Raw genomic sequence first — 27,128 nt, 5'->3', positions numbered from 1 at the left:
TGGGCCTCCCCTGTACATGGGAGTGGGCTGCCTCCCCCAGCGGCTCCTCTGGGCCTGCAGAGGGCCCATCCCAGGACCGGACACACTGGACAATTCCCGAGCAGCCCCCTCAAGAGGGCTGTTTGGAAGACACGCTCCTCAAATGAGCTGTCTATACATCTAATGCATCTGCCACTCTCTTCCCCCAGCCCTGTTCCTGATGGGTGTGAGGACACTTTGTACAAGTCTGCAGCGTGGGCACCCAGCTCCTCTCCCACTGATACCAAGTGAACCCTGGAGTAAGATCTTGGTCTTCTAGAGCAATAAGGGAATTGGTTACGGTGTTCCAACATTTAACAAGTTATAGAAACCCTGCTGCCCAACTATAACCTTAAGCAGCATCTAATAGAGCCAACAGGCCCCCGAAGAGCCAGTACAGTGGGGGATGAGCACAGGGAGCGGACCCTCTAAGGGACTGCCTGGGAGAAGGTAGAAAGACATCTATACTAGATGTCCTTCCCAGGCGACCAGGTGCTAGGTGACCCTCACTGATGCCTCAGCCTGGGTCAGGCAGAGCCAGGGCCTGGGGTGTGACTCGGCACAGGGGCTCTGTGTCCATGTCCAGTGTTTCTGCTCCTGCTCCAGGATTCCCACTCTCCAGCCCCCACCAGAGTGCCCCACCAGGACAGGTCCTCAGTCAGTGCATGTGAACGCTGCTGGGTTATAGAAGCTGATGTGCCAGGGAACTAACACTGACCTAGGGGTCAGAGACCTGTCCCCTGCTAGCCATTGAGTGTTCAGGGAAGTCTCCTCCCCATCCTGGCCTTGTTTCCTTATTTAGAGACGGAACTGTACCAGATGATTTTCAAGTCCTTTACAATTTTAAAAGGTTTTAAGTATACAGGTATAGATCAAGAGCCTTAAGAGTACCTAGCCTTTGACGTACTTTAAAGATATTACTCCAATTACAGACAAAAGATGTTCATGGCCACCTTAATTAAAACAAGGAAAGACTGGGGTGCCTGGGTGGCTCAGTCGGTTAAGCTTCCGACTCTTGGTTTCGGCAGAGGTCATGATCCCGGTGTCATGAGATTGAGCGCCGCACTGGGCTCTGTGCTGGGCATGGAGTCTGCTTAAGATTCTCCCTCTCTCTCTCCCTCTGACCCCACCTTGCCGTTCGCTCTCTCTATAAAAATAAAAGAAAAAGGAAAGACTAGAAGCAACGTGTATTTCCAATTACAGGGCCATGGTTTCATAAATGCTAGGGCATTCTCTCAACACAGTGTTCTGCAGTCATTAACTGACAGTTTTGAAGGCCATGTAAACCTGTGGGGAGACATGGACCACCCTCGACCGGAAAATGCAAATTTGAACAGACGGTCATAGCCGAAGACAAACAAATGGAAAAAAGCGTGTAAAGAGATGCTCAAACCTCAAAGGTGACCTGAGAACCGCAAAGAAAACGTGATGCTATTTTTAACCCTATCAGATTGGCAAAAATGAAGGAGTGATCGTATCCAGCACTGGCAAGAATGTGGGAGAAATGCACTCTCCCATGCTGTCGCAGGACGTGGGCAGAAGCACCACTGTTCTGAAGGGCTGTTTGGGGGTCACTCTTGGGTGCGCACCATGCTCCGATCCTTAAGACAGGAATTCCAATTTTTGGACTCAGTCCCACAGATGTGCTTGCCCAAGAGGCCAAGGATGGATGTCAGAGAATCTTCAATGCAATCTTATTTGTAAAAGTGAAACATCTGAGGCAAGATCAATGATTGTCAGGAAGCACCGGGTTAGGTCAGTTACACAAAGGCCAACACGAGCCACGTGGGAGGAGAGGAGGGCGTGCCCACGCGTGCACACACACACCCTGAGGAATGTGCCGTTACAGGTGGCTACTCTGGGGGTGAGCCTGGGGAAAGGGACCCACTTTAACTTTTCCCTTATGTATTTCTAGGTTGTGACACTACTTTCATCATTTAAAGACTTTCACGTATGCCCTGAAAAGAGAGGAAATAAATACACCCAAGAGCCGGCCTTGGGTCATGTTTGTCGGTACAGTCTTCTTTCCTTTTACTCAGGTATACTTGCCAAGTCCCTCATAAACACAAATCCTTTCACACGAGAGGAAAAAGCTGCTACTGAAAAGTATACCCAACAAAGAAGTGTGAGGCCTCAAATCCATTGTGCAAACCGTGGTCCTGTCATCTCGTGGAAGTATACAGCACCTCTTAGGGCCTCAGTTTCCTCATCTATAAAATGGGGTTGCCGCAAGGATCAAAGTCTACACCTACCAAGAAGCACACACGTATCTGGCAGACCCTCAGTGCAGAGTCAATGGATGCTTCCATCCCCGTCTAAGACAGCTCTGACTGTAGATCCTGGGTCCCAAATCCGGATGGGCCGACTGAGGCCACCACCTCAAAGAACATGGCTTCCAGGCAGGGGCAGGGTGGGGGAACAGGCTCAGCCCCAGCACCCCCCAGGCCTTCCTCCTCCCTAGGCCTTGGCCCTTGGCTGGAGACACCCTGGCCTACCTTGCTGGGCTCTGCTTCGTCTGTCATGACTCCGGTCATGATGACAGCCTCATCCAGGGAGTAGAGCAGCCCTTCCACGAAGTGATTCTCCTGCCGCTGTGATTCCCGGGTGAACTTGTCGCAGATAGCCTCCAGGCCCCGCACCGGCTCAAACCGCAGCCTGACGTACTTCTTGGCGGGGATGATGCGGATCTCGGCAGCCACCAGGAAGCCCAGGGTCCCACAGGACCACGGCACAGCGTAGAACAGGTCTGAGTTCTCTGACTAGGAGGCAGAGCCAACACATGCTGAGAGCCTGCACCCCTGGGCCCCGCGGTGGGACGCACAGTCAACGGAGCTGCAGAGACCCCAAGGGCCCCAGCTTACTTCCTTCCCTGTCACTGGCTTGTGTAAACCCTAGCAAGGAACTTCAGAAACAGGACTTTCTGGGCCTGTGTTCCCTCTGCAGCTTCAACTGTCCTCTGGACCAGGGATGCTCACGGAAGGGCAGCCTCTCCCCTCCACCCAGGTACAGTCCCCAGACCCCAGGCCACCCAGGAAAAGGCCAGGACCAGCACTGCCGGAAGAGCCAAAAACAGGGGATGAAGGGCCAAGGGTCCTAGGCCGGGCTAAGAAAAGAGCTTCCTAAGGGTCAAGATCAGTTGGGGACATTAGATGGGCCATTACTAAAACTTATAAGCCTTTTATAGTTCATTAGCTGTGGCATCCTCCCCCTGTCCCCTAAGCCCAGGGAGAGCACTAACATTTCCACGTGAACAGTAAGGAAAGTGAGGCTCTAAGAGGTGACATGGGTCCCCCCAAGCGTCCCACAAGTCTGCACATGGAGGCCAAGGCTCAGGCAAGGTCACCTAACTCCCGACCCAGCATTCTTCCTGCAAGACCTCATCTGGTTCCACAATCTGTTTCTAACCTTATCGTTTCTTGTTCCGGTATTTGTCTTAGAGACAGACAACCAACTTTTCATCTGGCCATTCTCATTTAGGTTCTGTGGGTCTAACAAAGCTCCTTTTGGAAAAGTCCAGCCTCCCCTGGCCCTTCCCCAAGAGGACAGTCTGCTGTGGTCTCTGTTCACGCTGCACACCTTGGTGCGGCTACGGTGGAGTGCAGGGGTGGGGCGGGGGACTGGAGCTGGGAAGCTCTGCAGCAGGCTGGCAGAAGTCTCCGGAACAGCAGACGCAGACCATCTGGGCCCCCCCTTCCCGACCACACTGCCGGAGAGGAGTAATAAGTGGGTGTCTGCCAGGTGCCCAGTTCTGTGTTAGGGGCATATGGCATCTCCTTTCTCCCTGACAGTGCGTTTGTCAGATGAGGAAAATGGGCCTCAGGGAAGGGACGTCACACATGAATGTTTGTCTCCTTTCTCTGCTGGGAATAAACAGGTCAGAAGGCAGGGCCCAGGCAAGGGTTTAGGAAAATGTGCTGAATCGCTGTGAATCCTGAATGGGGGTCTCTCTTGTCTGAGACCTGGGCTCTCAAGCCTGCCCTGGGCTCTCTTCTGTGAGACCAACCACCCTGCTGGCTCTCTAAAACATCTTCTTGCAAAGAGTGACTCTGTCCCTGCCACCCAGGGGCCCCTAAGCTATGCTCAGAAATCTGAGTTTGTTGCAAGTTTCCATCCTGTCCCACTCATTAGGGTAAAATGCCTTACATGTTTGCATCCCCCTTTGGGCAGCAGAATTATCATTTGTTTCTCCAAAACAGCCCCTCTTCCTGCTTTGAAGGAAGCGTTTCCCAATACTTGGCATAGAACTCTGTGGCTCACGCCCGATGTGCCTGAGAGAGGCAGACTGCTGTAATAAATGTCTAAGAGCATTGATCTGGGAGCCTAATAATTTGGGTTTGAATCCCAGCTGTGTGGATTTCCTAGCTGTGTGATCTTGGGCAGGTTTATTAACCTCTCTGTGTTTTTAACTTCCTATCTCTAAAATGTGGCTAATAATAGAACCTCATAAAATTATTCAAGGATTAAATAGCTTAACATATAGGAAGCATTTACAACAGTATCCGAGCACATATAAGGGGCTGTATCAATCTTTGTTATTATTATGGATACAGACCCCGACCGAATAGGTGTGTTTGAAAGGAAGCATCCCCAAGGTCCCTACCTCCCCAGCCCCAGGATCCTTGATGCCCAAGGCAGGCTGGTGGAGTTGTCCCCTATCTCTGAACTCACCGGTGTGCATCGCACAAAGCTTCCATCGGCCAGGACCAGCTCATAGGCCGTGCAGATGTGTTGGAACAGGCCGTATTTGTGGGATGATGACTCGATGCCTGTGCCCATGATCAAGCCCCCTGCAGAGATATGCGTGTTAGCCAGGCAGAGCCATGGGGTGCAAGGTCAGGGGGGCTCGGGTAAAGGAGCTGGGGTTGCTCACAGCACGAGGAAGGTGTGACAGGGCCGGTCACTTGGGGTAGATTTCCATCTCTGTGGATCTGGAGAGCAGGAGAGGGAAGGAAGCACTCAGACAGGAGCCTAGTGGCTTCTCTGAGGTAGGGGGGCCAGTGAGAGCATGTCAAGGGTGCTCATACCCTCACCTCTAGCCAGAACCCGCCTCAATGCCTGCGTGCATTCATCTTAAGAGGGACCTTGAGGAAATGGGGTTGGGGGGGAGGGGCAGGAAGCTGTGTCTCGTGGGAACAGTTCCAGGAACTGGAAGTGTTCCCCCTAGAGAAGGAAAGGCACTGGGGACCATGAATCCTGTGGAAATAGAGACAGACTAGACTTATTCTGTGTGTTCCTTAAGGCAGAAATGGGAGTAATGGACATATGTCACGGGATGTAGATGCACCAGAGAGGTGCTGCCTGAGGTCAGAAAGGCAGGCAGCCTATGCCCTGTCTTTGGAGATGGGTGAGCAGAGACAGTAACTTCTGTCACAGAGGGAACAGTGGCGGCCCTCACACCAATGGGAGGTGGGCCACAGTGCCTCAGCTCTGACCCTTGGCCCATCTTTTTTTTTTTTTTTTTTTTAAAGATTTTATTTATTTATTTGACAGAGAGAAATCACAAGTAAGCAGAGAGGCAGGCAGAGAGAGAGGAGGAAGCAGGCTCCCTGCTGAGCAGAAAGCCCGACACGGGGCTCGAACCCAGGACCTGGGATCATGACCTAAGCCGAAGGCAGTGGCTTAACCCACTGAGCCACCCAGGCGCCCTGACCCTTGGCCCATCTTGAGTCCTCACCCACTGTGAGGTCATCGAGCTCGGGCAACACGGGCAGCGTCCAGCCAATGGAGGTCAGCAGGGCAGTCACCTGACCCATGGTCACCAAGGGCTCCACACGGACAATCTGTTGACACAAGAAGAGAGACCCTGGGTCACTGGGAGGCAGCCAGGGCTACTGGGGACCTCTTCACACAGAAGAGGTCACCCCAGATCTTCCCACACGGTCACGCAGGATTCCTATGTGCTCCTTGCAGCCTCTTGCTAGAACACGACACTGCCTTTCATTATAGTGAATGCGGTTTCTGGTGCTGAGTCTGCTAGGGTTTGACCTTGTTCTTTCAAGTATCTTTACACTTAATACTTAGTTTATGTCTCTTCTAGACTATTGAAGAAATACTGTCTTATTGATGACATACATGAAGTCATCATCCTACTTCTTCCTGTCATCTTAGTGGTCAGTGTTAATGCTGGAGTGTCCTTACGTTCAGGCTCTTTCCATCCATGCCTAAACTGTTATTTTGTATGTTGTAATATAACACACACATGCATACACACACACATAAATTCAAGCACACATATGCATACCTTTCTGCTTTGCTTTGTAAAATTTAACCCCATGACCATATCCCTTACCATGGACTGTTCTTGGAAGCCACAACTTTTAATGGACACTTCCATGTGCCAACACGTGGACTTCCACTCCTAGCTAACATGGAGCAACAGGGACTCCATTCCTCTTGCTGCCCGAAAGCAAGAAACTGACAAAATGAAACAAGAGTTTTCAACATAGCGGGCATCAGGCAATGAAGTTAATGACCGCTGAGAGACAGGAAACAAACGAGGGGAGCTCTGTGAGCGCCTGGGCTGATTCCCTGGAATCAGGCAGTGCAGGGATCCTGGAAAGGCAGGGGAGCCCAGAGGACTCTGGGAGAAGTGCAGCAGCAGACCACGGTGAATAGAGTTTGCAGGACAGAACACTGGGGAGGAGAGACCTGAACAGAGAGAACTCTGAAACACTGCAAAGGATGCCCCCTGAGCATTTAACGGAACACCGGCTGGAGTGTACATTGAAGCCAAAGCCAGGGGAAGGGTCACAGAAAACAGGGCCAGGGGCTCACCCAGGGAGGAAAGACTATCTGTTCTCACATGCCAGACTGGAAAACCTCTTGGTTCATAAGGCAATGGGTAGAGTATGATCTTGCCTCAGCAACAGGGAATAACTACCCCTAGATTAGACACTCCTCTGACCTCACCTGAGAAATGAAGACCCAACAGGATCAGACTATTTCCCAGTAACAGAGCTGTGTCCCAGAACAAAGCTCAAGAAGATTTATAAGAATACAAAAATATGCAGCACCCAACAAGATGAAATCACAATGTCTAGAATCCAATCAAAGTTTCCCAGGTATGCAAGGCAGGAACAGTTGACTCATAACGGGGGAAATCGATCTGTTTTTATAAATTTTATTTATTTATTTTGATAAAATAGGCCCAAATTTGACAGATATTAAAATTAGCCAAAAAGAACATTAAAATAATCATTATAAACCCATAGTTATAGGATACATTCCCCATATTCATAAAGGTAAGTGGAGACATTAAAGTAAGATAGTAAAAAGCATCATTAAGATAGTAAAAAGAGGGGTACCTGGGTGGCTCAGTGGGTTAAAGCCTCTGCCTTTGGCGCAGGTCATGATCCCAGGATCCTGGGATCGAGCCCTGCATTGGGCTCTCCACCCAGCGAAGAGCCTGCTTCCCTGCTCTCTCTCTCTGCCTTCCTCTCTGCCTACTTGTGATCTCTGTCTGTCAAATAAATAAATAAAAATCTAAAAAAAAAAAAAAGAAGAAAGTAAAAAAAATCTTAATCAAACTTCCAGAAATAAAAACAGCGTCTGAGATGAAAGACACACTACCTGGGATTGACCTTGCAGGAGGAAAGAGCAGTGCACCCAAGCACATAGCAATTGAAACTCTCCTAAAGGAGACACACAGAGAAAGAAAAAATGTTTACAATTTTTACAGGCTATCCGTGATCTGAGCTGTGGAACAATTCCAAGAGGTCTCATATGTGTGCGACAGTCCTCAAAGGGGAGAGAGCAGGGGGCAGAAAAAATACTTGAAGAAATAATGACCCCACATTTTCCAAATGCAATGCAAAGTATAATGAATCCCAAGCACAAGAATTAGGAAAAAAATGACACCAAGGCACATCATGATAAAATTTCTCAAAACTAGGAGGAGTCAAGATGGCGGAGAAGTAGCAGGCTGAGACTACTTCGGGTAGCGGGAGATCAGCTAAATAGCTTATCTAAAGATTGCAAACACCTACAAATCCAACGGGAGATTGAAGAGAAGAAGAACAGCAATTCTAGAAACAGAAAATCAACCACTATCTGAAAGGTAGGACTGGCGGAGAAGTGAATCCAAAGCGACGGGAAGATAGACCGCAGGGGGAGGGGCCGGCTCCCGGCAAGCGGCGGAGCAACAGAGCACAAAATCAGGACTTTTAAAAGTCTGTTCCGGGGCGCCTGGGTGGCTCAGTGGGTTAAGCCGCAGCCTTCGGCTCGGGTCATGATCTCAGGGTCCTGGGATCGAGTCCCGCATCGGGCTCTCTGCTCAGCAGGGAGCCTGCTTCTCTCTCTCTCTGCCTGCCTCTCTGTCTACTCGTGATCTCTCTCTGTCAAATAAATAAACAAAATCTTTAAAAAAAAAAAAAAAAGTCTGTTCCGCTGAGGGACATCGCTCCAGAGGCTTAACTGGGGTGAAGCCCAGGCGGGGTCAGCGCGGCCTCAGGTCCCACAGGGTCGCAGAAGGATTGGGGGTGTCTGAGTGTCGCAGAGCTTACCGGTATTAGAACGGGGAAGCCGGCTGCAGAGACAGAGCCGAGGAGTGACTCTCAGCTCGGGGTTGCCTTGAACCGGTCGCAGGCTCGGTCAGCTCGGAGCGCGGCCGGAGGCCAGGGTGACGGGAGTCATTGGGCGCTGTTCTCTGAGGGCGCACTGAGGAGTGGGGCCCCGGGCTATCAGCTCCTCCGGGCGGGAGACCGGGAGGCCGCCATCTGCATTCCCGCCCTCCGGAACTCTACGAAAAGCGCTCAGGGAACAAAAGCTCCCGAAAGCAAACCCGAGCGGATTACTCAGCTACTCAGCGCGGCCCCGGGTAAGGGCGGTGCAACTCCGCCTGGGAAAAAGACGCTTGAGAATCACTACAACAGGCCCCTCCCCCAGAAGATCAACGGGAAACCCAGCCAGGACCAAGTTCACCTACCGAGGAGTGCTGTTTCAATACCAAGGAGAGCGGCAGAATTCCAGAGGAGAAGAAAGCAAAGCACGGAACTCATGGCTTTCTCCCCATGATTTTTTTTAGCCTTGCAGTTAATTTAATTTTTTTTCTTTTTTAATTTTTTTTTCTTTTTCTCTTCTGCTAAATTTTTTTTAACTTTTACCGTTTTCTTTTTTAACGTTTTTAAAATAGTTTATCTAATATATATATATTTTTTCCTCTTTTTATATTTTTTCTTTATCGGCTTTCTTTTTTTAAATAGTTTCTTTTTTTTTTCTTTTTTTTTTCTTTTTGAACCCCTTTTTATCCCCTTTCTCCCCCCTCACGATTTGGGATCTCTTCTGATTTGGCTAAAGCATATTTTCCTGGGGTTGTTGCCACCCTTTTAGTATTTTACTTGCTCCTTCATAAACTCTTATCTGGACAAAATGACAAGGCGGAAAAATTCACAACAAAAAAAAGAACAAGAGGCAGTACCAAAGGCTAGGGACCTAATCAATACAGACATTGGTAATATGTCAGATATAGAGTTCAGAATGACGATTCTCAAGGTTCTAGCCGGGCTTGAAAAAGGCATGGAAGATATTAAAGCAACCCTCTCGGGAGATATAAAAGCCCTTTCTGGAGAAATAAAAGAACTAAAATCTAACCAAGTTGAAATAAAAAAAGCTATTAATGAGGTGCAATCAAAAATGGAGGCTCTCACTGCTAGGATAAATGAGGCAGAAGAAAGAATTAGCGATATAGAAGACCAAATGACAGAGAATAAAGAAGCTGAGCAAAAGAGGGACAAACAAACAAACAAACAAACAAAAAAAAAAAGAGGGACAAACAGCTACTGGACCACGAGGGGAGAATTCGAGAGATAAGTGACACCATAAGACGAAACAACATTAGAATAATTGGGATTCCAGAAGAAGAGGAAACAGAGAGGGGAGCAGAAGGTATATTGGAGAGAATTATTGGAGAGAATTTCCCCAATATGGCAAAGGGAACAAGCATCAAAATTCAAGAGGCTCAGAGAACCCCCCTCAAAATCAATAAGAATAAGTCCACACCCCGTCACCTAATAGTAAAATTTACAAGTCTTAGTTACAAAGAAAAGATCCTGAAAGCAGCCCGGGAAAAGAAGTCTGTAATGTACAATGGTAAAAATATTAGATTGGCAGCAGACTTATCTACAGAGACCTGGCAGGCCAGAAAGAGCTGGCATGATATATTCAGAGTACTAAATGAGAAAAACATGCAGCCAAGAATACTATATCCAGCTAGGCTATCATTGAAAATAGAAGGAGAGATTAAAAGCTTCCAGGACAAACAAAAACTGAAAGAATTTGCAAATACCAAACCAGCTCTACAGGAAATATTGAAAGGGGTCCTCTAAGCAAAGAGAGACCCTAAAAGTAGTAGATGAGAAAGAAACAGAGACAATATACAATAACAGTCACCTTACAGGCAATACAATGGCACTAAATTCATATCTCTCAATACTCACCCTGAATGTTAATGGGCTAAATGCCCCAATCAAAAGACACAGGGTATCAGAATGGATAAAAAAACAAAACCCATCTATATGTTGCCTACAAGAAACTCATCTTAAACCCGAAGACACCTCCAGGTTTAAAGTGAGGGGGTGGAAAAGAATTTACCATGCTAATGGACATCAGAAGAAAGCAGGAGTGGCAATCCTTATACCAGATCAATTAGATTTTAAGCCAAAGACTATAATAAGAGATGAGGAAGGACACTATATCATACTCAAAGGAACTGTCCAACAAGAAGATCTAACAATTTTAAATATCTATGCCCCTAACATGGGAGCAGCCAACTATATAAACCAATTAATAACAAAATCAAAGAAACACATCGACAAGAATACAATAATAGTAGGGGATTTTAACACTCCCCTCACTGAAATGGACAGATCATCCAAGCAAAAAGATCAACAAGGAAATCAAGGCCTTAAATGACACACTGGACCAGATGAATATATCACAGATATATTCAGAACATTTCATCCCAAAGCAACAGAATACACATTCTTCTCTAGTGCACATGGAACATTCTCCAGAATAGATCATATTCTTGGTCCTAAATCAAGTCTCAACCGGTATCAAAAGATTGGGATCATTCCCTGCTTATTTTCAGACCACAATGCTCTAAAGCTAGAACTCAATCACAAGAGGAAATTTGGAAAGAACCCAAATACATGGAGACTAAACAGCATCCTTCTAAAGAATGAATGGGTCAACCAGGAAATTAAAGAAGAATTGAAAAAATTTATGGAAACAAATGATAATGAAAACACAACGGTTCAGAATCTGTGGGACACAACAAAGGCAGTCCTGAGAGGAAAATATATAGCGGTACAAGCCTTTCTCAAGAAACAAGAAAGGTCTCAGGTACACAACCTAACCCTACACCTAAAGGAGCTGGAGAAAGAACAAGAAAGAAAGCCTAAACCCAGCAGGAGAAGAGAAATCATAAAGATCAGAGCAGAAATCAATGAAATAGAAACCAAAAAAACAATAGAACAAATCAACGAAACTAGGAGCTGGTTCTTTGAAAGAATTAATAAGATCGATAAACCCCTGGCCAGACTTATCAAAAAGAAAAGAGAAAGGACCCAAATAAATAAAATCATGAATGAAAGAGGAGAGATCACAATGAACACCAAAGAAATACAGACAATTATAAGAACATACTATGAGCAACTCTACGCCAACAAATTTGACAATCTGGAAGAAATGGATGCATTCCTAGAGACATATAAACTACCACACCTGAACCAGGAAGAAATAGAAAGCCTGAACAGACCCATAACCAGTAAGGAGATTGAAACAGTCATCAAAAATCTCCAAACAAACAAAAGTCCAGGGCCAGATGGCTTCCCAGGGGAATTCTACCAAACATTTAAAGAAGAACTAATTCCTATTCTCCTGAAACTGTTCCAAAAAATAGAAATAGAAGGAAAACTTCCAAACTCATTTTATGAGGCCAGCATCACCTTGATCCCAAAACCAGACAAGGATCCCAACAAAAAAGAGAACTACAGACCAATATCCTTGATGAACACAGAATCAAAAATTCTCGCCAAAATACTAGCCAATAGGATTCAACAGTACATTAAAAGGATTATTCACCACGACCAAGTGGGATTTATTCCAGGGCTGCAAGGTTGGTTCAACATCCGCAAATCAATCAATGTGATACAACACATTAATAAAAGAAAGAACAAGAACCATATGATACTCTCCATAGATGCTGAAAAAGCATTTGACAAAGTACAGCATCCCTTCCTGATCAAAACTCTTCAAAGTGTAGGGATAGACGGGACATACCTCAATATTATCAAAGCCATCTATGAAAAACCCACCGCAAATATCATTCTCAATGGAGAAAAACTGAAAGCTTTTCCGCTAAGGTCAGGAACACGGCAGGGATGTCCGTTATCACCACTGCTATTCAACATAGTACTAGAAGTCCTAGCCTCAGCAATCAGACAACAAAAGGAAATTAAAGGCATCCAAATCGGCAAAGAAGAAGTCAAACTATCACTCTTCGCAGATGATATGATACTATATGTGGAAAACCCAAAAGACTCCACTCCAAAACTGCTAGAACTTGTACAGGAATTCAGTAAAGTGTCAGGATATAAAATCAATGCACAGAAATCAGTTGCATTTCTCTACACCAACAACAAGACAGAAGAAAGAGAAATTAAGGAGTCCATCCCATTTACAATTGCACCCAAAACTATAAGATACCTAGGAATAAACCTAACCAAAGAGACTAAGAATCTATTCACAGAAAACTATAAAGTACTCATGAAAGAAGTTGAGGAAGACACAAAGAAATGGAAAAATGTTCCATGCTCCTGGATTGGAAGAATAAATATTGTGAAAATGTCTATGCTACCTAAAGCAATCTACACATTTAATGCAATTCCTATCAAAGTACCATCCATTTTTTTCAAAGAAATGGAACAAATAATCCTAAAATTTATATGGAACCAGAAAAGACCTCGAATAGCCAAAGGAATATTGAAAAAGAAAGCCAAAGTTGGTGGCATCACAATTCCGGACTTCAAGCTCTATTACAAAGCTGTCATTATCAAGACAGCATGGTACTGGCACAAAAACAGACACATAGATCAATGGAACAGAATAGAGAGCCCAGAAATGGACCCTCAACTCTATGGTCAACTCATCTTCGACAAAGCAGGAAAGAATGTCCAATGGAAAAAAGACAGCCTCTTCAATAAATGGTGTTGGGAAAATTGGACAGCCACATGCAGAAAAATGAAATTGGATCATTTCCTTACACCACACACGAAAATAGACTCAAAATGGATGAAGGATCTCAATGTGAGAAAGGAATCCATCAAAATCCTCGAGGAGAACACAGGCAGCAACCTCTTCTACCTCAGCCGCAGCAACATCTTCCTAGGAACATCACCAAAGGCAAGGGAAGCAAGGGCAAAAATGAACTTTTGGGATTTTATTAAGATCAAAAGCTTTTGCACAGCAAAGGAAACAGTTAACAAAACCAAAAGACAACTGACAGAATGGGAGAAGATATTTGCAAATGACATATCAGATAAAGGGCTAGTGTCCAAAATCTATAAAGAACTTAGCAAACTCAACACCCAAAGAACAAATAATCCAATCAAGAAATGGGCAGAGGACATGAACAGACATTTCTGCAAAGAAGACATCCAGATGGCCAACAGACACATGAAAAAGTGCTCCATATCACTCGGCATCAGGGAAATACAAATCAAAACCACCATGAGATATCACCTCACACCAGTCAGAATGGCTAAAATTAACAAGTCAGGAAATGACAGATGCTGGCGAGGATGCGGAGAAAGGGGAACCCTCCTACACTGTTGGTGGGAATGCAAGCTGGTGCAACCACTCTGGAAAACAGCATGGAGGTTCCTCAAAATGTTGAAAATAGAACTACCCTATGACCCTGCAATTGCACTGCTGGGTATTTACCCTAAAGATACAAACGTAGTGATCCGAAGGGGCACGTGCACCCGAATGTTTATAGCAGCAATGTCTACAATAGCCAAACTATGGAAAGAACCTAGATGTCCATCTACAGACGAATGGATAAAGAAGAGGTGGTATATATACACAATGGAATACTATGCAGCCATCAAAAGAAATGAAATCTTGCCATTTGCGACGACGTGGATGGAACTAGAGAGTATCATGCTTAGCGAAATAAGTCAATCGGAGAAAGACAACTATCATATGATCTCCCTGATATGAGGGAGAGGAGATGCAATATGGGGGGTTAAGGGGGTAGGAGAAGAGTAAATGAAACAAGATGGGATTGGGAGGGAGACAAACCATAAGTGACTCTTAATCTCACAAAACAAACTGAGGGTTGATGGGGGGAGGGGGTTGGGAGAGGGGGGTGGGGTTATGGATATTGGGGAGGGTATGTGCTATGGTGAGTGCTGTGAAGTGTGTAAACCTGGCGATTCGCAGACCTGTACCCCTGGGGATTAAAAATATATGTTTATAAAGCTGTAAAAAAAAAAAAAGAAAAAGAAAAAAGAAAGGATGAATACCCAAGTTTTGTAGCAACATGGACGGGACTGGAAGAGATTATGCTGAGTGAAATAAGTCAAGCAGAGAGAGTCAATTATCACATGGTTTCACTTATTTGTGGAGCATAACAAATAGCATGGAGGACAAGGGAAGATGGAGAGGAGAAGGGAGTTGAGGGAAATTGGAAGGGGAGGTGAACCATGAGAGACTATGGACTCTGAAAAACGATCTGAGAATTTTGAAGGGGTGGGGGGTGGGAGGTTGGGGGCACCAGGTGGTGGGTATTGTAGAGGGCACGGATTGCATGGAGCACTGGGTGTGGTGCAAAATAATGAATACTGTTATGCTGAAAAAATAAAAATTAATTAAAGAAAAAAAAATTCTCAAAACTAATGATAAAATCTTAGAAGCAGCCAAAGGGTCAGAAGACACGTTACATACAGAGGAACAAAGATAAGGATGAGAGGTTTCTTTATGGAAACAATGCAGGAAAGAAGACAGTGAAGCATCTTTAAAGTATAGGGGGAAAACCCCATCAACCTGGAATTTCATACCCAGTGAACACAGCTCTCAAAAACGAAGGCAAGCTCAAATGCGTTAGGATAGATTATCAAAAAGCCAGACAAAAACCCAGTAAATAACAAGTGGAAGTAAAGATGTGGAGAAATTAAAACTCCCGTGTCCTGTTCGTGGGAGAGTAAAATGGTCCACCTGCTGCGGAAAATGGTGTGGTGGATCCTCAAGACAGATTACACACAGAACTACCACATGGTCTAGCAATTCCACTCTGGCGTATATACCTCAAAGAGCTGAAGGCAGGGCTCGAAAAGGTATTCATACATCCACGTCCACAGGAGCACTATTCACAACAGCTAAAACGTGGGAACAACCCAATGTCTGCCCACAGATGAATGGATAAGCAAAATGTGGTACATATACACAATGGAATATTGTTCCACCTTAAAAAGAAGGAAATTCTGTAATATGCTATCACATGGATGAACTCTGAAGCTATTAAGCAAAGTAAGATAGGCACAAAAAACCAAATACTGTAGGATTCCACTTAGAGAATACTTAGGGTCGTCAGAATCATAAAGACAGAATCTGTAACGGTGGTCGCCCAGGATGGGGATGAGAGGAGAATGGAGAATTATAGTTTAATAGATATAGAGTTTCAGTTTTACAAAATGAAAAGAGCTATGGGAACAGATGGTGGGGAGGGCTGCACAGCACTGTGAATGTATTTAATATCACTTAAGAAATGTGCACTTAAAAATGGTTAAGATGATTGGGGAGCCTGGCTGGCTCGGTTGGTGGAGCATGTGACTTTGATCTCGGGGTCGTGAGTTCAAATCCCATGCTGGGCGTGGAGCCTACTTTAAAAAAAGGTTAAGATGAGAAATTTCATGTTACATGTAGTCTCTCAAAATAAAAGTTGGAAAAGATATGGAGGCAAAAAGAAATGTTTTCAGACATTTAATAGCTAAAATATTCATCCCTAGCAAAATCGCCATACAAGAAATGTCAAAAGAGTCCCTTCAGACAGAAGGAAAACGAAACCAGATGGAAATACAAATCCACACAAGAGAATGAAGAAATGGTAACTACATAGGTAAGTACATAAGATTTTTTATTATTTATATCTCCTTAAAAGATATTGGACTATCAAATAATATTGCACTGTGTAGTTTACAACATATAAAACTGTGACAAAAATAGCACAAAGGTGGGGAGGAAAGAACGGGAAGTATATTACTGTAAGATTCTTAAAATATACATGACATAGGATGCTACCACTTGAAGATAGACTGTGATAAGTGAAATGCAAACTATAAATCCCAAAACAACTGCTAAAAGAACAAAATAAAGTCCCAGCTATTCAGCCACCAAAGAGCTAAAATAGGATTTTGAAAATTATTTAGTAATCCAAAAGAAAACAGAAAAAAAGAAAAAGGGAACAAAGCACAAAGGGGCAAATAGAAAACAAAGAACAGGGGTGCCTGGGTGGCTCCATTGATTAGGCATCCAATTCTTTTTTTTTTTAAAGATTTTATTTGAGGAGGAGAGGAGGGAGAAGGAGACTCTCTGCTAAGCAGAGAGCCCGATGTGGGGCTTGATCCCAGGACCCTGAGATCATGACCTGAGCCAAAGGCAGAGAATTAACCCACTGAGCCACCCAGGCACCCCAAGCATCCAGCTCTTGATCTCTGCTCAGGTCTTAATCTTAGGGTCTGGCGTGCTGGGCTCCCAACTGGGTGTGGAGCCTACTTTAAGAAAAACAGAACAAGGTGACAGATTTAGGCCAAACTTTTTTGATAACAACATTAAATATAAATGTGTGTGGGTTTTTTGGTTTGTTTTTAGAGAGAGTGTGAACAGGAGCAGGGGTGCAGAAAGAGAGGGAGAGACTCTCAAGCAGACTCTGTGCTGAGTGCAGAGTCTGACACGGGGCTGGGTCTCATGACCCTGAGATCAGAACCTGAGCCAAAATCAAGAATTGGACGCTCAACCGACTGAACCACCCAGGTGCCCCTGGAAATGGTTTAAACATCTTGATTAAAAGGCAGAGATTGTCAGATTGTATTAAAAAGCAATACCTAAGCATATGCTGCCTAGAAGAAACAATGTAAGGGTGCACCATACCACCACTAGTCGAAAGATAGCCGGAGTGGCTTTATTAATAATATCAGACAAAGTAGATTTCAGAGCGAAGAAGATAACTAGGAATGAAACCAGTCATTTCATAATGGTAAAGGGATTCATCAAGAGGACATAAAAATCCTAAACATTTATATACCTCTTAACAGAGCCTTGCAAAAGACATGCAGCAAAACCAGATGGAACTACAAAAGAAATCAATCCACAATCACAGGCAGAGATTTCAATACCTCTTTCTTTAAAAAAAAAAAAAAATGTATATATATATATATATATAGATATAGATAGATATAGATATAGATATAGATATCTATCTATCTATATATATATATTTTTTTTTAAATCTGTTTTCTTTTTTTTTAAGATTTTTTTTATTTATTTGACAGACAGAGATCACAAGTAGGCAGAGAGGCAGGCAGAGAGAGAGAGAGGAGGAAGCAGGCTCCTCCTCCGCTGAGCAGAGAGCCTGATACGGGGCTCGATCCCAGGACCCTGGGATCATGACCCGAGCCGAAGGCAGAGGCTTTAACCCAATGAGCCACCCAGGCGCCCCTAAAATATATTTTTAATGATTTTTATTTATTTATTTGACAGAGAGACATACAGTGAGAGAGGGAACACAAGCAGGGAGAGTAGGAGAGGGAGAAGCTGGCTACCCGCTGAGCAGGGAGCAGGGAGCCTCATGCAGGGCTCCATCTCAGGACCCTGGGATCATGACCTGAGAGGAAGGCAGATGTTTAATGACTGAGCCACCCAGACACCCCTCAATACCTCTTTCAATCATTGACAGAACAGAGAGAAAATCTATTATCAACCACCTTGACCATAGCGGACATTTACAGTACACACCATTCCGAAACAGCAGAATATGCATTTTTTAAAAATGCACATGGAACATTTACCAAGACAGACCATATTCTGGGCCATAAAATAAGTCTCAGTAAGTTGAAAAGCATTCTGATCATAAAAAGCATGTTTTCTAACAATAACTGAATTAAATTAGAAATCGGCAATAGAAAGATCTCTGGAAAATTCCCAAATATTTGGAAACTGAATAACATGCTTCTAAATAACCCATGGGTGAAAACAATGTCAAAAGGGAAACCAGAAAGAATTATGAACTGAATGGAGATGAAAATATTCAAAATGTGTGGGATGGTTTTAAAAACAGTGCTTAGGGGGAAATTTATAGCACTAAACACCTATATTAGAAAAAAAGAAAGGCCTAAGTCAATGACCTTAGCTTTCACTTAAAGAACTAGACCAAGAAGAGTAAATTAAATGCAAATCAGTAAAAGAAAGGAATTAACAAAGATCAAAGCAGAAGTCAATGAAATAGAAAATAAACAAAGTAAAAATAGAGAAAAACCAATGAAACCCAAAGCTACTTCTTTGAGAAGATTAGTACAGTTGATTAACCTCTAGCCAGACTGGTCAGAAAGAAAAGAGAGTAGTCACAAATGACCAATATCGGGAATGAAATACGTGACATCACTACGGGCTTTACAGGTATTCAAAAGACAGTAAGAATATTATGAATGACCTAATGTCAATTCATTATACAACCTGAAACATACAAACACCTGTAGAGACATAAAATGCCAAAGCTCACCAAGACAAAACAACTTTAGAGCCACAGGGCTATTTAAGAAATTAATTTATAAATTAATTAATTATAACTTATAAATTAATTTACAAATACATTAATTAATAAAAACTTGCTCACAAAGAAAACTCCAGGGACAGATGGTTTCACTGGCTAATTCTGCTAAATACTGCAGGAAGAAATAAAACCAATTTTATATAAACTCCTCCAGAAAAATGAAAAGGAAGGAATACTTTCCAATTCATTCTTAGGGAGATTTATGAATCTACAGTAATCAAGACAGTATGGCATTGGCATACAGATGGGCAAATATATCAACAGAACAGAAGAGTCCAGAAACAGACCTATAGATATGGACAACTGATTTTTAACAAAGGAGCAGAAGCAATTTGGTAAAGAAAAGATTATCTCTTCAACAAAAGGGGACAGAACAATAGGAAATCTACAGGCAAAAAAAATTTTTGTCACCCCTATTTCACACCATATGCGAAAATTAACTCAAAATGGATCACGGTCTTAAACACAAAACAGAAAACCATAATACTTCTAGATGACAACAGAATTAGGGCAAGACATCTTAAAGAAGACATCACAAACATGATCTATGGAAGAAATTACTATACTGCACTCCACCAAAATTCAAAATATATGGTTTTCAAAAGAGAAGTCAAAAACTGGGAGAAAATATTTGCAAACCGTGTATCTGATGAAGGACTTGTTTCTAGAAATATAGTAAGAAAACAAACCGAAGAAAAAATTTTAGCTTAAGATTTCAACAGGTACTTCACCAAAAAAGATCTATAAGTGGCAAATACACACATGAAAAGATGCCCAACATGATTAGTCATTAGAAAAATGGAAGTTAAAACCACAAAATGAGTTACCATTACACACCTATTAGAACGACTCAAATTAAGAAGATCGACCATACCAAGTGTACGATCACGTGAAGCCATGGGAACACCCACGGGAATGTAAAATGCTACAGGCACTTTGGAAAATGACTGAACAGTTTCTTAAAAAGTTAACTGCACACCTGTCATATGATCTAGCTACTCCACTTCCAGTTTTTTATCCCCAAAAGGGAAAAGCCTATGTCCATACAAAGAACGTACATGAATGCTCCCGCCCCTTTGCTTGTCACAGCCCCGAACTAGAAACAGCCCAAACGTCCATCAGTAAGGTGATGGACAAACAAACTGTGATCTCTGCATACACCGGAACATCACTTTCTTTTTTTTTTTTTTTTAAAGATTTTATTTATTTATTTGTCAGAGAGAGAGGGAGAGAGAGCAAGCACAGGCAGACAGAATGGCAGGCAGAGGGAGAAGCAGGCTCCCTGATGAGCAAGGAGCCCGATGTGGGACTCGATCCCAGGACGCTGGGATCATGACCTGAGCCGAAGGCAGCTGCTTAACCAACTGAGCCACCCAGGCGTCCCGGAACATCACTTTCAATAATGCTGCATGTACCTCTGATCCACGGTTCCTCAGAGTAATTATGCTGAGTCAAAGACGCCGGACAAAATTAAAAAAGGGTACATAATGACTCCACTTATATAAAACTTTAAATACAAAACTAGTGATGCACAGCAGGTCCTTATTTGCCTAGGAATGTGGGCGTGGCAGGGAAGAGACAGGGAAGGGGCCAAACAGGGATTAGCAAGGGCCACAAGGAAACTTTTGGGAGCAATGGGTATGTTCACTGTCTTGGTGGTGGCAATGGCCTCACAGCTGCAGACATACGCCACAGTTTATTATCGCTGGACACCTGTGCAGTATTGCATACCAAGTGTATGTCAATAATGCTGTGTGGATAAAAAGGAAAGACACAGGGACATTAAGCAACATGGCCAAGGCCTCACATCAAAATGCCAGCATGCAGATATATGGTATCTAATAACTCCTTACCATTAGGATATTGTGCTGTCTTCCGTTAGAAATAAAGGTGTGATAGGAAGGAAGGAAAGAAGGAAGTGGGGGGAGAGGGAGGGAGAAGGGGGGAGGGAGGAAGGAAAGTAAGTAGAAGGAAGAAGGAAGGAAACAAGGAAGGAAGGAAAGTAGGTGGAAGAAGGAGGAAAGAAGGACAGAAGGAAGGAGTGACACAATCCCTCTGTGTTGTCCTTGATTTAAATTTATCTCCTTTTTCCTTGTGCCAGGTTTCAAGAAAAATTACTGGATAGGCCAAAGACTACACACATGTGTAAGGCTATTAACAAGTGGGTCCCCAGGAAGCCCGGGAGAAGGCCCACCCTCCCTGTCACCTCCATAGCCCATAGCACACTTCCTTACTGGGAAGGGATAAATAGGTTCCATTTTGTCTCTCATCTTTGCCCATGATTTCCCCATCCCTTCTTCCTGGGGAACTGCTGACAACCAACGAGTCTCCCCGAGTCCAGTGTGCCCACCTGGGGGATGGGGCTCTGACTGATCTCTTCCAAAGCTATAAGGTTTTGAAGGAGGGCAGAGCCTTCTGTGAGGCCTGGGGTCGTCTTGGTTACAGTTGTCTCCCTGTGAGTCACCCCTGCCAGGGATAGTGGCCACCTGCTCCCAGAGCCCGGGAATTGGGCCCCTCTCACCTGTTTCTTGGTGTCCACCTCCAGAATGTCCATCAGGTTGATCATGATGTTTTTGTGTGTCTTCTTGTACTTCCCAACCCGCAGCGAGACCGTGAGCCAGCCAGGGCGTCCCGTGCACATGAAGGTCTTGCTGCCCTGCTCCTTCCATTCCCGCACCTGCAACCGGGGGACAGAGGCTCAGCTGGCCCCAGCGGGGGAGTGGGGAGCCCCAGGGCAGCCTGCAGCCCAGCTTTAAGGGGAGGGAGCTTGGAGGGATGCCCTCACGTGTCAACAAACATTTAGTGAGCCCCTGCATCTTGCCAGCCCATGGAAGACCCACAGCCCTTTCCCTCTAGGGAGGCCAACAGAAAGGCTGACCGGCTGCCCCACCAGCGAGCAGGATGGAAAAGGAGTGAAAATCCAGGATCAAAGTGCTTAGGTAAACAACCTGGGAAGCTCAGGAAAGGCTCTGTGGTGGTAATGATAGAGCTCTACCCGAGATAACCATCTCCTGGGTGCCCCCCACTGTAGGCACTCACTGTATATTGTCTCTTTACTTCTCACAACAACCCCAGGAGCAGGGGATGGCCAGCCCCCTCCTCTAGGGGAGAAAGCTGAGAAGCAAAAGAACTTGGTCACTCAACAAGTGAAGGGAGGGGCCTGGATTTGTAACCTGGGCTGCCTGACTCCAGGCCTGGGAAGACAGACGGGCTTGTGTTAATAGTCAAGAACAGAGTAACAGTCACCACTTACTAGGCCTAGGTGCCAAGCCCTGTTCCAAGCATGTGTATGTGTTAATTCGTATGTCATTTGGAAGGGGAGAGACGGGGCAGGGAAGGCCCACCAAGCCGATGGACGGAAGAGCTTTTTTTGCAAAACCTCCACCGTAAGTGCCCGGGACACATAACGCAGAGAACAAATGGCCTAGGAGATGCCAAGCCCACCAGGAACACAGGAGAAAGTGTTCCCTTCCTGCAGAGATGGACATCTGTTGCTGTGGCCTCTGACCATCCGTCTCCTCTTCATATGCTTCTTTTTTTTTTTTTTTTTTTGAGTATTCATTCTTCATATGCTTCTAATAGTCCCATCCTCCTTCAGTCCAGGGGAAGCTGAGTCTCTTCCTGCCCCAGAAGGTGGGCCCATGACTAAGGTCTGATTTCATCCTTCTGGCCATAAAGGATGGGCCCAAGGGCCAAGTCAAGACAATAAGTCCAGTTCTAGGAGAGGCAGTTTCTTTTAACTGGGATCGCTGAGTTGGTTGGATGAAACTGCTGGGGTTTCCACGGGGAAGATGGGTTTCCCTGAGAATGAAGTCAACCCAGAGGAAAGCCGAGCCAACAGATGGTAGACAGATGGAAAACCAGAGATGGGGGACAGGGGTTCCTGGATCCAACCATACCTGAGCCAGTTTTATTCCTGGGCTTTTTAGGACCTGAGTCAATACAATCCCTCTCTGCTTGGACCAGTCTGAGTTGAGTTCCTATCACACGTAACCAAGAGTCGTGAAGGAGAATGTGTTGAAGCTGATAGGACAAATAGGTCAACATGGGGGACAGCTTTCCTAACCTTCAGAGGCCAGGATGCCCTGTGGATAGAGGTGTACGAGCACAGAGGGGTGACTGAGGAAGATTCCTGTGAAGGGACCAGAAGGCAGATTCCATGATCATCTGGCCCTAGCCTGACTCTGCAATCCCAGGGCTTCATACGTCCTCAGTGGTGTGGGAAATGGATTGTGGGTGCTGCATTCCAGCTGTTGGGTGGGCCGCATGAAGGCAGTATGGAATCCTTAAAGCCTGAACCACCGGTTGGACCGGATCCTGATGGGAACCGAGCAAGAATTTGGGCCAGGAGGCAAGGTTGTACAAAGTCCCTCTTGTGAGTACATGCAAGCCAGAGAGAGATAGGGAGGGCCAAGAAGAAGGATAACAAGTCAGGGGCTATTAGCACAGGCCAGGTGTGAGGCAACAGAACCAAATCTGCTGGGTGGAATGGGAAGGGATGGGAAAGGAGAAAGGTCAGAATTCAGGTTCCAAAACCAGGCTGACCTGGGTTCCAGCCCCATTTACTAGCTGGGATCACCTTGAACATGTGACTACCGCTTCAGCCTCAATTTTTCCCATCCGTAAAACAGGTACATCTTCCCGTCCAGTGAGAACGTTTGGCTTAGTTTAGGTAAACAAGGGCTCCATACCCACTCAGTAGTGTGGGGAATGGATTGTGGGGGCTGCATTCCAGCTGCTGGGTGGGCCGCATGAAGGCAGTATGGAACCCTTAAAGCCTGAACTACCGGTTGGGCTGGATCCTCATGGGAACCGAGCAAGATTTGGGGCTGCAAGAATGTGGGCTCAAAGTCCCCGGGCTGCTCTGCCTAGACCCCAGGGGCCAGAGGTGAGTTTGACAACAGTCACTGCCTTCCAGAAGCTCACGCTCCGACTGGAGGGGAATGGGGGAACGACAAACAAGTAAATGGGAGAATGTGAACCCGTAGAAAGAGTTAGGAGAGAGGATGCAGCAGGGGAGGGAGAGTAGGTAGGGCTCTGGAGCTGTGACTGTGACCAGCTGAACCCAGGGCAGCCCGTGCAAAGCACTTCCACACGTTGCGTTCTGCCACCGGCCCAAGGTCTTAGCCCTCCTGGGAGCCACCCCTCCTAGGGGTGGCCGGCAGCATCCATCTTCCCCCTCTTGCTTGCAGCACCCACCAAAGCGCCCACAGAACATGGAGGCGGCTACACGGGCGCTGAGAGCCTTGGCAGGAAACAGAAGCCCTTTGCAACCCGACACTCCTAAGAGGAACCTAAGGAGGGGCCGAGGGAGCCAAGAAAATGCCCAAGCCCCGAAGCCCCAGGCCAACCCTGGGAGCGGAGCAGGAGGCCCCACTGTGAGCGGCAGCAGGGCCCAGGCTCGGTGGGCGGGGCCCCCGGGGGGAGGGTGTACAGAGTTAATGGGGATGCCTCCTCAAGGACTGAGGGGGAGCGGTAGGGGGGGGGGGGGGGCCCAGGGCTGCGAGGCTCTTCACCCAGGCTCGGGGCTACCTTCTCACTTTTTTGGCCTTCCTTCCAAACGAGTCAAGCGCTCCTCCTCGCTACTACAGAGTCAACTCTAAACTCAGGACCCCAGTTCCGAAGGGAGTTTCCAACCTTTTCGCCCTCTGGGGCTTGGCTCACACCCAACCCTTCACCTGACACACCTTCCTCCTATCAATTCCCCTACTTCCCAGTCTCTAGTGCCTGCGCCACCTCCCTGAAGCCCTGCCGCCTCCGAGATCGCTTGGGCCCGCAGGCAGCCACCTGTGCACGGCTCGCCCTCCCCGATCTCCTGATCCTTTATATCCCTCTGGGCAAGCCGCAAGTGCTCCAGAGTAGACACTCCGAAAACACCCAGCAACGTTTCGTGCCCTGAGCGCCTTCGCTCACTCCGTTCCCTCCCCGGGAAGCCCCCACCACCACGCTCTGAGTTCAAATCCCCCTCGAACGCCGCGGTCCCGCCTCGGCGAAGTCTGGGCTCCCGGGGCGCCGCACGCCACCCCGCGCAGACGGCCGGCCGAGTCCCGCGGAGCCGCTCCCGCCCCGCCCGGCGCCGCTCACCTGCTTCTGGATGTCCCGCACGCGCTGCCCGTGCAGCCGAGGCGCGCTGCTGAGCTTGAACACCACCCAGGCGCGCACGTAGTAGTAGATGTCGAAGATAAGCGAGAGCGGCAGGAGGAAGAGGCACACGAACACCCAGCGCTGGTGGATGAGCACGAACTCCAGCCCCTTCACACGGACCCAGAGCAGGAAGAGCAGAGCGCACACAGCCAGCGACACGGCGGGCTCCATGGTGGGGCCGGCGGCGCGCCGCGCGAGGGAGGGGGATGCCGGCTCGCGCCGCCTGTCACCGCCACCCGCGCCGCGCCCGCCTGCGCCCGCGCCGCCCGCCGCCCGTTCCCGGGGAGTCAGGGGGTCGTCTCGCCGCCTCGCGATTGGCTCGGGTCGCAAAGGTTCGGTGGGCCGAGACCCGGCCGGCGACCAATGGCGAGCCGCGCCGGGGATCGGACCAGGAAGCCGCTGCTTTTATTGGCTGCGGGAGTCAGGCCGCTCCACCCTCTCCTCGCCGACGCGCGGGGAGGGCTGGTTGGGAAACACGCGCGCTGGTGGGGTCAACTGCGCCCTGCGGAGAGGGAGGCTGCGGGGGCGCGGGCGGCCGCAGTGGAGGGGCCGCGTGCTGCAGCAGTTCCTCTTCGGGTGGCGCGTCGTGCGGTCACGCGTTGGGTTGGTTAACTCCGAAGGGGTGCGCTGGGGGCGCCCCAGGGGCCGGGTCAGTCACCCTCAGCTTGGCGGAGGACTACTGAGCCGACCAAGGAGAGTGCAAACTTGGCCCTGACCGCGGCAGTCAGGTCGCTCTGTACCCGCAAGGCCACTGGGTGCACCTTTTCCATTTCTCGAGGCGCTCTCTGTAGATTCCTTTGAGTTCTACGGCAGTTCTGGACGGTGGGCACCTTCCCCTCTTTTCCACTTGGCTGAGGCAGATAGGGAGGACCAGGGGAAAGAAGGAAGGAAGGACCCCCCAGCTGGCTCTGGCAGGCCACTGTGCCGGACAGTGTGGAGGGGTGGGGGTGGGAGGGGTCGGGTACGGGTAGGTTAGAGTGCTCCAGGGCAGCCAGGACCACGGAGCAGTGACTTACCAGCAAAAGGTTAAATCCAGTGTCATTTGCGTTTCACCTCCATTCTTAGACCCTCACCTCTTCTGAAATTTTAGAAAGTGTAGGAGGTTTTTATTTTAAGAGCTAAATCTGTCTAATCAGGTCCTACACTGGCTTTGCCTACATAACCATTTTCTCTTTTTCATCTCTGCTGGAACATGCACTGTTAGGAGGTTCCCTGGGCCCCATGATCCCTCATTTTTTTCAGTGCCTTTGCTCCACCGGGCACCTCTAGAATGTCCTTACCCATCGCCTTCACAGAGCTAAACTTAAACATCCTCAAAGCCTGCTCAGGGCTACCTCTAGAACTACATTTATGGCACTCCCTCCCCTTTTCAGGTGCTCATAAAATAAAGTGCATCCATCATGATTCTTACACCTTGTTTTGTAATTGTCTCTTTATGTATCACCCTGGCCAACGGAGCTTTAGGGCACAGGATGTCTCCTCATTTGTTCACTTTTGTGTTTCCAGTTTCTAGCACAGTGCTTGGTTCCAGTAGACACCCCAGGGTTTGTTGACCAACGAATGGATGAACAATGTAGGCAGAGGCTCAAATATTCGATAACGATGAAAGTCCAGATGGCATGGGGCTGTTTGGATTGAGTTTTAAAAATGAATAGTCTTAGATCTGTGTTGTCTTACGCAACAGCCACTAGCTGCTGGCATGTGGCTAATCTAAATTGAGTTGTACTTTTAAGTGTAAAACACACTGGATTTCAAAGGCAGTACAGAGAAGAGAAGGCAAAGTATTTCATTAATAATTTTTATATCGATTATATGTTGAAAATGATGATGTTTTGATGTACTGGGTTAAATAAAATATTAAAGTTGATTTCACTTGCTGTGTTTACTTTTTAAAGGTAGCTACTAAAAAATTTAAAGTTATAGATCTGTCTCAAGTTATATCTCTAGCAGTTCCAATCAAGAGGGGGCAATTGGAATGTAAAGAGGAGAGCCGCTCTGGAAGATGCCTTTCCCCTGGGTTCTGTCTGGATTCAAATGTTGGAACATTTGAGAGAGGGCTTTGCTTTAAAAGCTTAACCATTCTGGGGGCCCTGGGTGGCTCAGTCAGTTAAGTGTCTGCCTTCGGGTCAAGTCATGATCT

The 27,128-nt window shown here is 46.6% G+C and overlaps 1 protein-coding gene across 1 annotated transcript in view; it reads right to left on the bottom strand.

The window, feature by feature from the left end:
* Nucleotides 1–25,269, bottom strand: part of DHCR24 (24-dehydrocholesterol reductase) — a 37,609-nt gene extending 12,340 nt beyond the window's left edge. Inside the window, exons 1-5 of the mRNA XM_047725809.1 lie at nt 24,929–25,269; nt 21,366–21,521; nt 5,693–5,798; nt 4,687–4,805; nt 2,514–2,777 (exon numbers count right to left, since the gene is read on the bottom strand). Coding sequence (XP_047581765.1) covers nt 2,514–2,777; nt 4,687–4,805; nt 5,693–5,798; nt 21,366–21,521; nt 24,929–25,159 — 876 coding nt within the window. The 5' untranslated portion in view covers nt 25,160–25,269. The remainder of the gene's footprint in view (nt 1–2,513; nt 2,778–4,686; nt 4,806–5,692; nt 5,799–21,365; nt 21,522–24,928) is intronic.
* Between the last annotated feature and the right edge of the window lie 1,859 nt (nt 25,270–27,128).

The sequence above is a fragment of the Lutra lutra genome, chromosome 4, assembly GCF_902655055.1.
Source record: "Lutra lutra chromosome 4, mLutLut1.2, whole genome shotgun sequence".
Classification (NCBI taxonomy): Eukaryota; Metazoa; Chordata; class Mammalia; order Carnivora; family Mustelidae; genus Lutra; species Lutra lutra.
The sequence above is the reverse complement of the archived record's forward strand: the minus strand, read 5'-3'. Positions and strand labels throughout refer to the sequence as shown.